At 39.3% G+C, this 15052-nt stretch overlaps 1 protein-coding gene and 2 pseudogenes across 1 annotated transcript; 1 reads left to right on the top strand and 2 right to left on the bottom strand.

Moving 5' to 3' along the window:
- Positions 1–3900: 3900 nt before the first annotated feature.
- On the top strand, positions 3901–5431 carry LOC148917979 (uncharacterized; annotated as a pseudogene).
- A 3946-nt stretch (positions 5432–9377) lies between these two features.
- On the bottom strand, positions 9378–9803 carry LOC148917978 (uncharacterized). Its single transcript, XM_089050465.1, has one exon. It carries the CDS (start codon positions 9801–9803, stop codon positions 9378–9380), a length of 426 nt encoding a protein of 141 aa, XP_088906591.1.
- A 2513-nt stretch (positions 9804–12316) lies between these two features.
- Positions 12317–13067, bottom strand: LOC103327413 (agamous-like MADS-box protein AGL80 pseudogene; annotated as a pseudogene).
- Positions 13068–15052: the final 1985 nt, after the last annotated feature.

Genomic DNA, 15052 nt, shown 5'->3' with positions numbered 1-15052 from the left:
GGGCCTTGCCAATGTGCTAAACTTGATGTGTTCCTTGGGTGCTTTGATTTTGAGCAGGGGCTGGAAAGAAAATTGAAGCTAGGCTTGCGATTTGGGTGTCTTGAGCGCCCTGAGAAATTTTCCAAGTGTCCTTGTGTGTTTTGATAAGTTTAGTGGCTGGGTGCCGTATGGCTCGGCCATCTAAATTGCCACAGACGTTCAGCTAGTTGTCATGTGGGCTTCTCATTGGATTGAAATGGTGGTTGGCCTCCTTAGCCCTGCAAAGTGATGTTGTCGGTGACTTGGAATATTTGGCACTTGACAAATTGGAGCATCTTCAAAGTGGCCCGGACAGCCTTGATTCATATGCAATATTCATGAACCATGTTGTTGAATAGGATTGTGCAATGAATTACTTAAATATTACATGCTCGTATGCAATATTTATATGTAAGAAGAGAAATCTTATCTTGCGGTGAGGATGTGTGTGGGCATTGCTCATATCAGAGAGGTTTGCCGAAGCTGTCGAAGGTGACACAATATGTGGCTAGGCACAGGGGTGCTGAAGGCATAAAGCTTGCACGTCGCAAGGCGATGTGGCTAGGCACGAAGGTGCTAAAGGCAACACAAAGTTTGCATGTCACAAAGCGATGTGGCTAGGCACAAGGGGTGCCGAAGGCAACACAAAGCTCGCATGTCGCAAGGTAATGTGGCTAGGCACGATGGTGCCGAAGGCGACACAAGGCTCACATGTCACAAGGCGATGTGATTAGGCACGAGGGTGCCGGAGGCAACACAAAGCTCGCTTGTCGCAAGGCAATGTGGCTAGGCACGAGGGTGCTGAAGATAACACAGCTTGCGTGTCACAGAGCGATGTGGCTGGGCACGAAGGTTCTGAAGTCAACACAAAGTTTTGCATGTCGCAAAGCGATGTGGCTAGGCACGAGGGGTGCCGAAGGCAACACAAATCTCGCATGTCGCAAGGCAATGTGGCTAGGCACGAGGGTGCTAAAGATAACACAGCTTCAGATGTCACAGAGCGATGTGGCTGGGCACGAAGGTTCCGAAGGCAACATAAAGTTTGCATGTCGCAAAGCGATGTGGCTAGGCACGAGGGGTGCCGAAGGCAACACAAAGCTCGCATGTCGCAAGGCAATGTGGCTAGGCACGATGGTGCCGAAGGCGACACAAGGCTCACATGTCACAAGGCGATGTGATTAGGCACGAGGGTGCCGGAGGCAACACAAAGCTCGCTTGTCGCAAGGCAATGTGGCTAGGCACGGAGGTGCCGAAGGCAACACAAAGCTTGCATTGTGACAAGGCATTGTGGCTAGGCATGAGCAGCAATGCCGGTTGATGGCTGGGTGCCTAAGGCATCGCTCGCGCCAGTTGATGGCTGGGTGCAAGGCATCGCACAAGCTATATGATGAAGATTGTATGGGTGCCGAAGGGCACTGAGGAAGGGGAGAACGACATAAGCCTTTTGTATCAATTCCCACAGACGGCGCCAAACTGTTGATGCTCAAAATGGTCAAGCCAAGATTGAGTCCAACTTAGTAATGAGGTGTGATGGATGATGAATGAAGGTGAAGACCTTAAGCATGTGTATAAAGACTTGGGCAAGCGATAAATGTAAAGAAGACAAGATATACGTGGTTCACCCTTAATGAATGGGCTACGTCCACGGAGAAGTATGTTCTCATTATAATAGTGTATGATTACATTTGTACATGGGGTTGGACCCGAATATAAAGATAACAAGTGAGATGCCCAGGTCAGGGATCTAGAAGAGAGTCCCCGGCCCTAGGGTCTAGCTCTAAGACCCGGATCCTCCTCTAAGTGGAGAGAGGAAGTCCCTATTTATAGGGAGGTGAAAGTGGGAGGTTTGTGTAGATTTCCGATGTGGGACTTTGTGCAAGTCGTTGTGGTGGTGACACGTGTCATGGTGTTGATGCTCTTGGTGCTAGTTGCTTTGAGACTGGATATGCTCGGTTGATTATGGTGTAAACAGTAGTTCTGTTAGGAAATAAAATATAAGAAATTTATCGAGCGTGGTTATCACAATGGTTGTGGCCCTCCCCCTTCCCCGCCTACTTGGCACCTAAGATCAAAACTTCAGGGTTTCTTTCCTCCTAATGTAACCAAAATATAAAATAAAATTGAAAACTTTCATACTACAGAGAACGGGTTTGGGCCAATTGGGGCAGTAATGGATCCAAGAACTGAAGCAAAGTGTCCATGGTTTAAGTTTGGATCCAAATCCTAACTCACTTGTATGGCTGCGATGGTGCTTCGTCGCGGGCGGGTCAAACTGCATCCGACCCATTTGCAGCTTCTCCGACTTTGCAATATGAAACAAGCAGCAAATGCTTAGTGAAAAGATTGCTGGGAGGATATATGGAACAACCAACAACAGCATATCATTATCACGTAAGCTTCGAGACCACTTTCAACTTCACACTAAACTCATTAGGACGACTTAAACAATCACGAGTTTGAACTCAAGTTCAATTCATTAGGCTTTTCGATTTTTCGAGAAAGAGACGATGGACAAGAAAACGTCTTGACATTCGAATTGGACAGAAAAGTACCGGAATGTTACACTTCAGATTCAAGTATTTAAAAAATAACCACAACAGACCAGCATGCACTTCCACAACTCATATACATACATGAACAAATAGAAAAATAACAGATACAAAACAAATTCATAGTCATAAGTTATTGCTATTGAATGTTTAATCATGATGCAATTCACAAGCGTAACAGACACATGCCTCCTTGCCACAGCCCCATCTGCTTGCTCACTTTGAGCATTTCTCAGCAGGTGGAGCTTCATTTTCGCCTTTACAGATCATTATGGCTGATCCATCCGACTTAACAAGCCCTTGCTTGTGCGAAAGGAAAAAAAAAAGTTGAAAAATAATTATTAACGAACCCTTGCTGACTTGCATTCACAAAGCATGGTAATATGAAAAACAGAACTAGAGCAAGGAAGTAATTGGACATATTAATGAATAAATATTATACTTTGAGCCCTGTTTTCTAACATGTAAGCATAAATGAGAATGACAATCAGATGTATTATTATATTTAGTAAAGCTTTTTTCGTTTAAAAATCAATTTTAAATTTGCTTAATGGCCCTTTTTTGATGCATCATAAGGTTAACAAACCAGAATAACTGCAGGAATTTTGGAGACAGCATTGGCTAACCTTGTCCTTCCCGTAAGGGCAGAAGGCTAGGTTCGTGTTTTTTTTTTTTTTTATAGAAGCGATATTGGGAGAGTGGGGAATCGAACCTAAGTTCGTGTTTTGTAATTGGGAGGAAAAAGAGAGCTGTGGCTTGCTTAAATATTAATTCCAGAATCAAGAATTCCTTGGACTTGCTTTTTTCAAAGCAATGAAGGAATAAGAATCACAAAGGCTCTCTTTCAGATGATTTTTCCATTTTCTTCGCACACTTATTTTCCATTTCATTACAGTAGTGTCAGCAGCACAAGACTTGAAAATTTTGCAGTATGAAACAAGCAATCCTTAATGAAAAGATTGCCTGGTGGATTTTTATAGATCTTTTTAGATCTTAAGCTGAAATTACACAAGAAACAACCAACACCAGAATATTACTTTACCTTCGGCTGAGCACTTTCAGGTGCACACCAACTAATTCAAATAAATACCCACCATGAAACTTTTAAAACTCATCAAGGTGTCACACAATTATAGCAGACACATTACCCATTGCCATCCATTATCACTGATCTGTTATCCATTTTAACACCTTGCTTCTACAAACACAAAATGAAAATAATTATCCTTTGACGCGCTGGATTTTTCTGTAGGTTTATCCTTTGAGGTGCCCTTTGAGAAAATCCCACATCGATAATCCGCACTCCTATAAATGTGTTTATAAACAAAGCACCATGATGCTTTGGTAAGTGTGGCTAATGGACTTGATAGGGTCGGCTTTGAATTTGATTTCGATTAATAATTTTATTAATCAAAAACTTGGGAAACGTTTCAATCACTCTTATGGCAATGTAAGCCAAATTTCTGATTTCGACCGTTTCAATCACTCTTGTATTTGTTTTTCTGAATTCTGAATATTTTGTGAAAAATAAAAATTTGACTTCAGGCGAGTCCTCGAAACAAGAACAGAGGAAGAGGTCCACCTGTGTTTCCCGCGCTTGTGGCTCCGCCTAATTAAATAGTATCGCCGCGCGGCTATACTAAGATTTTTTATTAAAAAACGTATAGCTGGGCGGCTATACTAATTTTCGACATGTGGGTCATCTTTAAAAAAAAAGGTATGCTCGCACGGCTATACTCCGTTTTTTTTAGAAAGTAGGCTTGTTTTGACACGTGACGCCTAATCGATGGGAGCCATCTTTTTTTCTATTTAAAAATAGTATAGCCGAGCGGCTATACGCAGTTGTCTGCTCTGTTTTTAAATTTTTTTAGTAAATCGTATAGCCGCACGGCTATACTGTTTTGACACGTGGGTGCCTAAGCCCTAGGCGGCCCTTTTTAAAATTTTTTATTTGTATAGCCGCTCGGCTAGACTCTTTTTTTATGTTTAAAAATATTGTAGCCGCACGGCTAGACGTTAGATCCTCACAGCAACTTCTTGTGGGAATAGGTTTAAATTTAGCATACATCACATCCACCTTTACACACTACCGTTGTAGGTACCATCATCATGGTCGACGGGAAGCAAGAATAGGAAGAGTTTTTGGAAACATTATCCAAAAACTAGCTGCAATATAAACTGTCATAAAAGAGAAAGTTGAAAACTATAATGATGAGAATTTGCACTTGCTGAGCAATGTGTCTTTTTAATCTCATTTCAGGCACCCAAGAGGAAGCAGCTCGTGGCTATGACATTGCAGCAATTGAGTACAGAGGGATCAATGTTGTGACTAACTTTGACTTGGGCTCTGACATAAGATGGCTAAAGCCAAGAGCAGACGATCCAATAGCCACTCAAGAACCAGAGACAGTCGCAGAGCCTCAGAATATGCCATTCATGGCCAACAGCTACATCCCAACAGAGGAGTGTTTCTCACACACAAATCCTTTTGCCTCCCCCCCCCGGGAAAACAAGAAGTCATCGGTAGCAGCATCCCTCTTAACACCGGTAGCAAGTCATCGTCTCCCACCGCACTTGGCCTCGTCCTTAAATCATCAATATTCAGAGAGTTGGTTCAGAAGAACTCAAACTTCTCGGAGGATGACAGTACTGACGGAGAAGAAACAAAGGACCAGCCACAGGCTGGTCTTGGTAGTGATGATGAGTTCGGTGGAATTTTCTATGATGGAATTGGCGACAACCCGTTTGCTTGCTCTTCCAATTCTGATGGAGATAACAACCCATGGAGCAGCATTACAAGCACCATTTTGCTCAATCAACCTACAAAAGCAAATGCCTCAGACTCTCTATTTTTCTTTTCTTAGATGCATCATGGGAAACAGAACTTAGTCATATGGACGAAATTTTGTTTCACTTCGTAAATAACAGAATTGGCTCATAAAAAAAGTACATGGCGTGATGAGATTGATGCTAATTAAATCATGTCCAGCATTGCTTGCAAGTTGCATGTAAACAACTTAATAACATCGAGTTTATAGTTTTGATAATGCGCTGAGAGATTATTAATGCGCTGACAACAACTTACCAACTTTTTCAATTTTTCATAGTTTCGTCTCACCTTAATATAGGCTGAGAGATTATTAACAGGAAAAAGAAAAAGTGTGAACGTTTCCGAAGTTGCATATGAATGATTTCTGAATACATTATCATGCACTTTCGGTTCAGGTTTATTGCACCAGATTCATTCAACTTAAATGCTGCAGTTTGCCTCCTTTACAGAGATGTACAATTGACAAGTAATACAGTGGTTCGTTCCCAATATGTAGCACAATTGTATTTTAGCCATTTGAACTCTGTTTTCTAGTTCATTTCTGTTCCTTTCATTTCATGTGGTCAGATTCTACATCAAACACTCACATTCAATTCTTTTAACCCCTGTGATATACTGTTGCCTAAGATGAAAACCACAAACCAGCAGATCCCATCTTGGTTGAGAGCATTGCAAGGGACTTCCATATACACTCCGATGCAGGTAAGTATGTCTATTTCTCGAGACATGTCATTTGAGGGTATCAAGAAATTAAAAAGGAAGTTCACTGGAAAAAATAGATAAATGAAAAAGAAAGCAAAACCCGACTTCCACAAGACACTATCCTCAGTTGGATGGAAATCCACATATCTCTTTGATCTGGGAACCCAGTGTTCATACTAGTTTGTAAGACAATAGCCGCTGCAAGTTAAACCAGAAGCTGAAGTGCTCAGGATCTTGTAGTGAAGGCATCATCGCTTCCACGTCGAGAAGTCTCTCAAGTCGTCTTCGATTTGTAAAGAGATACTATCATACATCAAAAGGGCACATAGGGATACTGAACGCAAGAATAGGGAAAGAAACCATTCTTATGTACACTGGCATTACATATAGACTGAAAATTTTCATGGCTTGAATAAAGACAAATTGTCACAAGTAAATAAGATATGCTGATCTAGAGATAAAGATCCTCCCAAATGTTCCAAGCATAAACTTCCTAAAGATGAAATCTGAACATGACAGACATTTCAGAGGAACATAAGGTTTAACCTAGTAAAACTAATCTTTCATTTCCAACCATTACGACTGACCACCAAATTGAAACATGCAATCTCAGTCATGCAGTAATATTCACCCAAAATAAAAGAAAATCTGAGTTAGGATATTTGTAATGGTCATCCAACTACCTATTATAGAGGACTACGATATTTAACTTATGGAGATAACCCATTAAAAAAACAAAAAAGAAGGTAAATTCCCAGTTCATTCACTAGATGTCATTCCTGAGCATTTTACCTTGACGCGCTGCTCTTTTGCCCCGCCGTATCCATAACCGAACATACTCTGCTGCATTATTTGTCAATTCCTGTAGCTGTACAGATATAGAAGTTAAACCATAATAGGAGCAATCAAAATGAGGCCGAAAAACATGGAAGAACTTTGTCCTGCATCTACCTACAGTGATGCATGCTGGCTACTAATACATTAGCTACAGGGCCTTTTAGCAATGGCATTATTAGACTTAATTCAATGACAACTATAATACATATATGAAGATTTACAACCAAATTCACATGTCACATGTAAAATAGGATGCCTTATCCACAACACTTTAAGCTCTGCTTATTGTATCTCAAGTTTTGTCAACTGAAGTTGAAAACTACGACAACTTTGAATCTAGAAAAATGTGTGACCAATTTATTTATAAATAAAAAAAATTAAAAATCAAAAGCATTGTTAAGCACCAAATCAAGTTTAACTCAAGCTTCTTACTATTCTCTACAACAAAAAATTTAAAAATAAAATATAAAAGAAAATAGCACACTCCAATAGATAGATTACAGAAAACCAAATTGTCATGAACTTACGTCTGGGATTGAGCTTGAAGTTGGATGCTTTTATGGTGATGGGTTATGCTGAAATCACCCTTTTTTTTATTTATCAGGAACCATCCAGGCAAGCTGTGTGCAGGTAAGGCTTGGACCTTTGTTACTGGTCTAGTTAGGGAGGCTAGAGTATCTTTCAAGTGTTGATGCTTGCAAAGATGTAAGATTTTTCAATTCGAAAACTGATAGCATGAGACGACAAGAATCTGCTTCAAGTTGGGACCAATGTTTTGAAAGGCGAGGCGTTGATGCAAGGCGTTTTAGTTACGTTATGCGAGGCATAAGCCTTTTGAATATTAATGTATTTTATTAAGAAAAATTTATGAATAATGCAATACAATTAAATTGTACAACTAATTCTTATTGAACCATAACAATCTTTTAAATATAATCAAATATAAGTACTAATTGTCATTCAAAGCATAATAATCAATCCCAAAACATAAAATATTTATTCAACATCAAAAGAAAAACATAGTTCACTCATCCCACTCCTCAACATGAATATCATTCAAACTAGCATTACTATTATATTGATTAACTGTATGAAAATGATATTTCCCACTATCAAATGTTGAAGGATCTTTATCTCTCTCATCATCTTCATTCACAAGCATCATTCTTATGGACTTGCTTTTAACTTTCCTCTTTCCCGTACGTATGAACAATGAATTAAAATTAAAAAATTTAATGGTAATAAATTAAACACTAATTGTAACTTTCACTATATATTTAGGGTTGTACTATATATATAAGTCCATGTGTTAATATATTAATTAATTAATTATTTATTTTTAAAAAAAGGTTAAAGGTTTAACATAGTAAAACTAATCTTTCATTTCCAACCATTACAACTGACCACCAAATTGAAACATGCAATCTCAGTCAGGCAGTAATATTCACCCAAAATAAAAGAAAATCTGAGTCAGGATATTTGTAATGGTCATCCAACTATACTATATATATATAAGTCCATGTGTTAATATATTAATTTAGAAAATAAAAATAAAAAATAAAAGTAAGTAGAATAAAGCTACAGCCGGCTGGAGTTAGAAAAGGCAAGAAAGATTTTAATATCTTCTTACCTTAAGTTTATTAGAATACTTGACCAAAAAAAAAGTTTATTAGAATAAAGGTAAGGGAAAAAAAAAATCAGAACTTCCCCTTTTTTTGTGAAATGACGTCGTTTCATTTAAAGTTTTAAACACTGAAATAGAAACGACGTCGTTTTATCAACCCTTAAAAAAAAAAAAAAAAAAGCGCTATCGTCTTCCTCAGTTGTCTTCCTCACAGCCAAATTCAGACTTGCAAAATCTCTTCCGGTTCAGAAGGTTCCAGATCTGGTGATTCCTTGCTCCGCCTTGCAACGCCTCCTCACGCCTTCCCCGCCCTAAACATGCAACTCGCGAAACAGCAGACCGCCTCGGGCGATTCCCTGCCGCCTCGCTCCCACGCGCGCCAAGGCCTGCCTTTGAAAACACTGGTTGGGACATGCAAATAGCTATGAATTCTTTTCTTTTGCTTTAGATTCGAAAAATCTGCCTAGGCTACCCCTAGGCGGGTCTAGGCGGTGGGTAGGCGGGTCTAGGCGGGTCTGGGCGCCTGGGCGGGTCCTTTTTTTTTTTCTGACTTTAAAAACCTCATGCTGTTGCTTCCTTCTCTCTCACGAGTCGATCACCACCACCAGGCCACGACGACTCCTTGCTCACACCCCCGACCCTTTCTGTAATGGAACTATGAACATCTACTAGAGAGATAGTGGGTTCTGCTACATGTGATGTGACTAGGTAAGTCAAATGCCTAAGCATATAGGCTTCACCTTCACCATCTTATGGCCCAAAAATTTCCTTAAGAAGTATACATATCAGGGCAAATGACACAGTTGTCTGAGACTAGTCATAATTCTTGAAGCCAAGTTTCAGCTGGGGTGTTCTTGACTAGAAAGGGCAGGTCTGGTGTTAATGCTTTTACTTTGAATCCTCGATCGAGAAGCGGCTTCAGGATTCTGTATCCACTTCCTGAATCCATGCTTTTTGATAGGATCATCAAGCACCCTTCAGGATTGAATTTTAAGAGACTGTCCGTGGCCATGACTTCTCTTTTGCCAAACTTGGTTGCTGGTGAAAACCATATGATGTAGAACTGAGCACTGCATCCATGGTTGAGGAACTCAAGTACTCGACCGTGAAACTGCTCTGTTAATTGTTTGAGTTGAGTATCTGCAGTTCCGGGAGCTTGCCCTTTTGTGACATTTTCTGGAGGAACCAGAGGACCAGGAACTTCCTCTGCAACTTTATCTATCTTTGTCTGTACGTTATGCATCTTAGTAGCCAATAAGATGTATTTGATTGTTTTCTGTTGAGAGGAATGTCTTATACTTGGGCTTTTGGACAGGATTGGAGGCCATGCAGCTTCTGTCTTGCTCAAATCTGAGTAACAACAAGCTCGGTAGTTTAACTGCTCTGGGGCCGTTGAGACTGTTGAAGTCACTAGAAGTGTTGGATATCTCATACAATGAGATAGGCTCGCACACTATTGACACGACAAGGTATCTATGTTCTACACCTCTTTCCCATACAGAAGATAGTAGTTGGAACAGTGACGAAATTGTGACTTGGGGTGCCAGTGTGAAAGATAATTGGGAAGCTGTTCTGATATTTAAAAGCTTGAGCTTGACACAATATTTTAGCCATTGTGGGAAATGCAATTTCTGGTGAAAACTTCAAGTCGCTTTTGGTCAAGTTAGTTCCTACACTTGAGTGGCTGGATGGTGATAAATTGCATTGACCTTTTAATTCTTCGTCTATTTTACAGTTAGCAAAAACACTATAATTTTTTCAATGCAGTGGTCCTATACATGTTACATGTTCTAGTCTTTCCCCTATTATGTTTAAGTTGTCGGTACAGATTTGACTATGGAATCGAACAGTTCAAGTGCATGCTTCCCGCGATGTAGAATAAGGTGGTGGCTGCACGGGGGATAAATGTCGGAACTGTAGAAACCTTGCAATGAAGAAATGGAGGAATTTTACTGTCAAAGTGATCGAGGCATCTTGTATCCTTCTAGCCACGGTGCCTTGTAATTGAACTGCACAGCCAGATTACAGTGTTTGTTAAGAGCACATATATTTTTTTTTCCTCTAAAATCAAAGGGAGAAATGCTTCTTGCCTTGTAATAAATGTTTTCTTCATACCGTCAAGGTACGTATTTCAGCCAACAAAAGGTATGAGACAGATTTTGAACTCACCAAAACTCTGTGTAAGAGGGGCTCTATTAAGTTGCTCCTCCAAATTCATTTGAGTGCAAGCAAGAGCAGAAAATAACACCTGCAAACAGTCCTAGTAGGGCATAGAGACAAATATGCTTGTTCATTTTGTTTGATTTTGACGCCATTCTCTCTCTCCCTCTCTCTCTCTCTCTCTCTCTCTCTCTCTCTCAACTGAAATGCAATGAGAAATGCCTGCTTTTCAATGAGCTCAGAGGCACTCCTTTATACAAGAAGATACTTGAAGCTCTGGCTTCCAACGGACTTCTTTTTGATTTATTAAAGATTAGAAGCTTCATTGGTCAAAGACACTTGGTCCATCCTTGATTAGGGATTGCAAATTATGTACATATAAATATTCCCTAAAATAAATCAATTAACAATGCTAAATTGCCTTGCACATCAATATTAAGCGTTGATTTAAAAAAAATTAATAATAAACAAAGTGTTCTTGAGGAGCAAGGTGTCAACCCATAATTTAATATATATATATATATACACACACACACACATACACACACACACTCATAAAACAATCAGAAATCTTTCTCGGAGAGGACGCATGACAAGGTCAATTCCCACATTTTTGTTCTCTTTTCGACTCAAAGCAGGCGGCCTCAACCCATATTCCTTTGTTGGGCCGACGATTAATTCGGGCCTTTACATTTATTTCTAATTTATTTAATAATTTTAATCTATTTAAAAACAAAATAAATTCTAGTTCATGACATTTGAGTTTAGGACATTCCCTAATGAGGTGGAGGATAATCTGTCATCTGTTATGTGTTTTCTGTTTCAGATTTATTAACAGAAATGAAAAAGTATACTGAAAAAAAGGGAAAATGGGTGAAGGGGCGAGGATGATGAGAGTATTGTCTAACTTTGAACTGTTAAAGGACCTAGCATGAGATTATACGGAGTTGAGCTATTTTTCCTTTTTGTAATTAATTTTGGGATGGAACCTCAACTTCCTTTATAATATTAGAGTATATATTCACGTGTTGGGCCCAACAACCACACTTACTCCCATGTCTTAAGCTTGAAAATTATTCACACGTGTGGGGGCGTGTTGACGATATGGGCTCAACTTCTTTCGGAGGGTAACTACACAACTTTAGAATGTTGGTTTCGTTTAATGTTTTTACTTGTTTAATACTAAGTTTCATACCCTTTTATCCTCATAATATTAGATAGTGGTGCCAAGGTTTGGAAGGTAGGTACCAAGAGGGTTCAAACCTAGACTATTGGTCTACGGGCCAATGCAATTTTCCCCTGGAAACTTTTAAAATTTTAATCAATCAAATTTATTTTTTAGGTTTTTCAATGTTTCACCATTTGAGGTATATCTTGTGTGCTTGTTGTTGCTGGTGAACTCCTCTATATTTGGATTAACCTCTTGTGGTTACTGCACTTACATATTTGTATTAATCTTATATAATTATTTGTATTTATATTGGTCCTTGTGACTGACGACATTTCGGCGTGAATTATGAATTCAAAATAATCAAATAAATCACTTTAACTTTTGGCCAGTACAGAGAGACTGCCCAGAAACAAATACTAAATAGTTCAAGGAAAAAAAGCATTATTAGACCAAATAGCATTAATGTGATTTTGACCCCAAAATGGCATAATCATCTCATCTCCACCACCAACCCCTACCTCCATACACTGATCTTGTGGGTTCTTCATGCCCATGAGCCATGGATGCCTCTGCATCGTCTCTACACTATTAGTTTCGAAAGCCTACCTCTCCATTCAATAATCTATTGTTGTAGCCACTAGCAGTCCTGTTGGTTCTACTTGGACTTGTTTGTTCTCCTCCTCCTAATTCAGAATCTTAATTTTGACTCGAATGTCCTTCAAGCTTTGGTCAATCAGCCAACCTAGATCGTTCAAAGAAACCATGTTCAAACTATGGAGGGACTTACCAGTCAGACTCTGGAATAGCACCCTTGTCATCTCCTTTTCTCTGTTCTCCTTCCTTTTTTCTTCAGTTGTTCATTGGCTTTCTCTATCCTCTACCTCAGAAGACTTTCTTGGTTCACCATCTTTCTGCTTTGTTCCATCTCCGGCACGGTCTTAAATTTTTTAAGAACGTGTTGCACTTGGAGAGAGGATGGCCAAATCTCATGTTGAGAATGATATAGGCCATAGATTATGGCACATGCTGGAAGGTTGTTGAGTTCACTCACTTTCTTCATTAGATCCTGCTTCATTTTCTTGAATGTTGTTTCTCTAGTCGAGTAATTACTGATGTAGGTTAGTTTCACCTTCTTTCTAGACATGGCTCTTAGAGAAAATGAAATGAAAAATGCAAACTAGTAAAAAGATGATGCATTTGCGAGTTTTCTTAAGAGGAGAGCCTATGCTATATATAGCAATAGGGCAACCTAATGAATTCTTAGAGATTACGTTTTGAATGAGAATTAAATGCAGGGATATGTTTTTCTTTTTTCCTTTTTTAATACAAACGGATATTATGGGAGGGGGGAATGAACATTCCACTCCAAATGGGGGAGATTTGGTATTTTATCATAAGGGGAATGGATAAAAAAGCTAAACATGAATAGAGATGAGAATGGCATACGCACCTCTGATTTGACCCATTACATACCTTTTCTAAAGACAAATGAACTTATAAATGTACAGATGCATCTGCTATTGAATTGATTAATTTTGGGCATGTTTGGATAAGGGATTATTTGGGGTGTGGATTTTGCTAAAATATGAAAACTATAAGAGAATATTTGTTTGTGGGAATTTTCTATGTATTCTTCTCCTTGTAGGAGGTCATATTTATAATACAACAAAACCTGAATGAGCAAGTAAATAATAAATTCCTAAATCTATTTACAGTAGGAAATCAGGAATTAAAGTAAATCAATTACAAATAAAATAGGAATCCTTGGTGTGTAAGGAAAGTAAGTCAATATCCACAAGTCACGCCAACACTCCCCCTCACGTTGGTGCATAGATGTCGCCAATGCCCAACTGATCCAGTGAATTGTGGAATGCTTTACTGGAAATCGCCTTTGTCAAAATATCCGCCAATTGATCCTCGGATTTCACAAAAGGAAACTGAAACACTTTAGCCTCAAGCTTCTGTTTGATGAAGTGTCGATCCACCTCAACATGTTTAGTACGATCATGCTGAACCGGATTCTGTGCAATGGCTATAGCAGCCTTGTTGTCACAAAAGAGATTCATTGTTGATGTAGGTTTATACCCAAGTTCAGTAAGCAACTTTCTTAACCAAAGAAGTTCACAAATCCCTTTAGTCATGCCTCTGAACTCGGCTTCACCTTTGGCTAAAGCTACTACATTCTTTTCTTGCTCCTCCATGTCACCAAATTACCTCCCACAAATGTGAAGTAACCCGATGTGGATTTTCTATCTGTTACATTACCTGCCCAATCTGCATCTGAATAACCATCAATATTTAGATGACCATGCTTTGAGAACATAAGTCCTTTTCCAGGCGCAAACTTCAAATATCTAAGTATCCGAAGAACTGCATTCATGTGGTCTTCACTTGGAGAGTGCATAAATTGACTGACAACGCTCACTTTGCATAAGCAATGTCAGTCGAGTATGTGACAAATAGATCAATCTTCCCACTAACCTTTGGTATCTTTCTTTGTTAGTTGGAACTTGATTCGGATATTCTCCAAGATGATGATTCTGAACAATAGGAGTGTCCGCAGGTTTGCAATCTAGCATTCCTGTGTCTGTCAACAAGTCCAAGACATATTTCCTTTGAGAGAGAAATATGCCTCGCTGCGATCGAGCCACCTCAATTCCCAAGAAATACTTGAGTCCACCTAGATCCTTCATCTCAAACTCTGTAGCCAGATAGTCTTGTAGCTGTGATATTTCCTGTTTATCATTCCCAGTAATAATCATATCATCAACATAAATTATTAATGCTGTTACCTTCCCTTTCCGATGTTTCAAGAACAAAGTATGATCTGAGTTGCACTGTTTGAAACCATTGTTCTTCATTGCCATGGTGAACCGTCCAAACCATGCACGTGGTGACTGTTTCAACCCATACAATGCTTTTCGTAGCCTGCAAACTGTTCCAGTCTGAGTAGTATTATAACCAGGAGGAATGTCCATGTACACCTCCTCCGTGAGTTCGCCATGTAGAAAAGCATTCTTTACATCAAACTGGTGTAGTGGCCAATCCAAATTAGCTGCAAGGGACAATAAGACTCTGACGGTGTTTAACTTTGCAACTGGAGCAAAGGTTTCTTCATAGTCTATACCATAGGTCTGTGTGTACCCTTTTGCCACAAGTCT

This window comes from Prunus mume, linkage group LG4 (assembly GCF_029339155.1).
Source record: "Prunus mume cultivar Tortuosa linkage group LG4, ASM2933915v1, whole genome shotgun sequence".
Classification (NCBI taxonomy): domain Eukaryota; kingdom Viridiplantae; phylum Streptophyta; class Magnoliopsida; order Rosales; family Rosaceae; genus Prunus; species Prunus mume.
The sequence above is the reverse complement of the archived record's forward strand: the minus strand, read 5'-3'. Positions and strand labels throughout refer to the sequence as shown.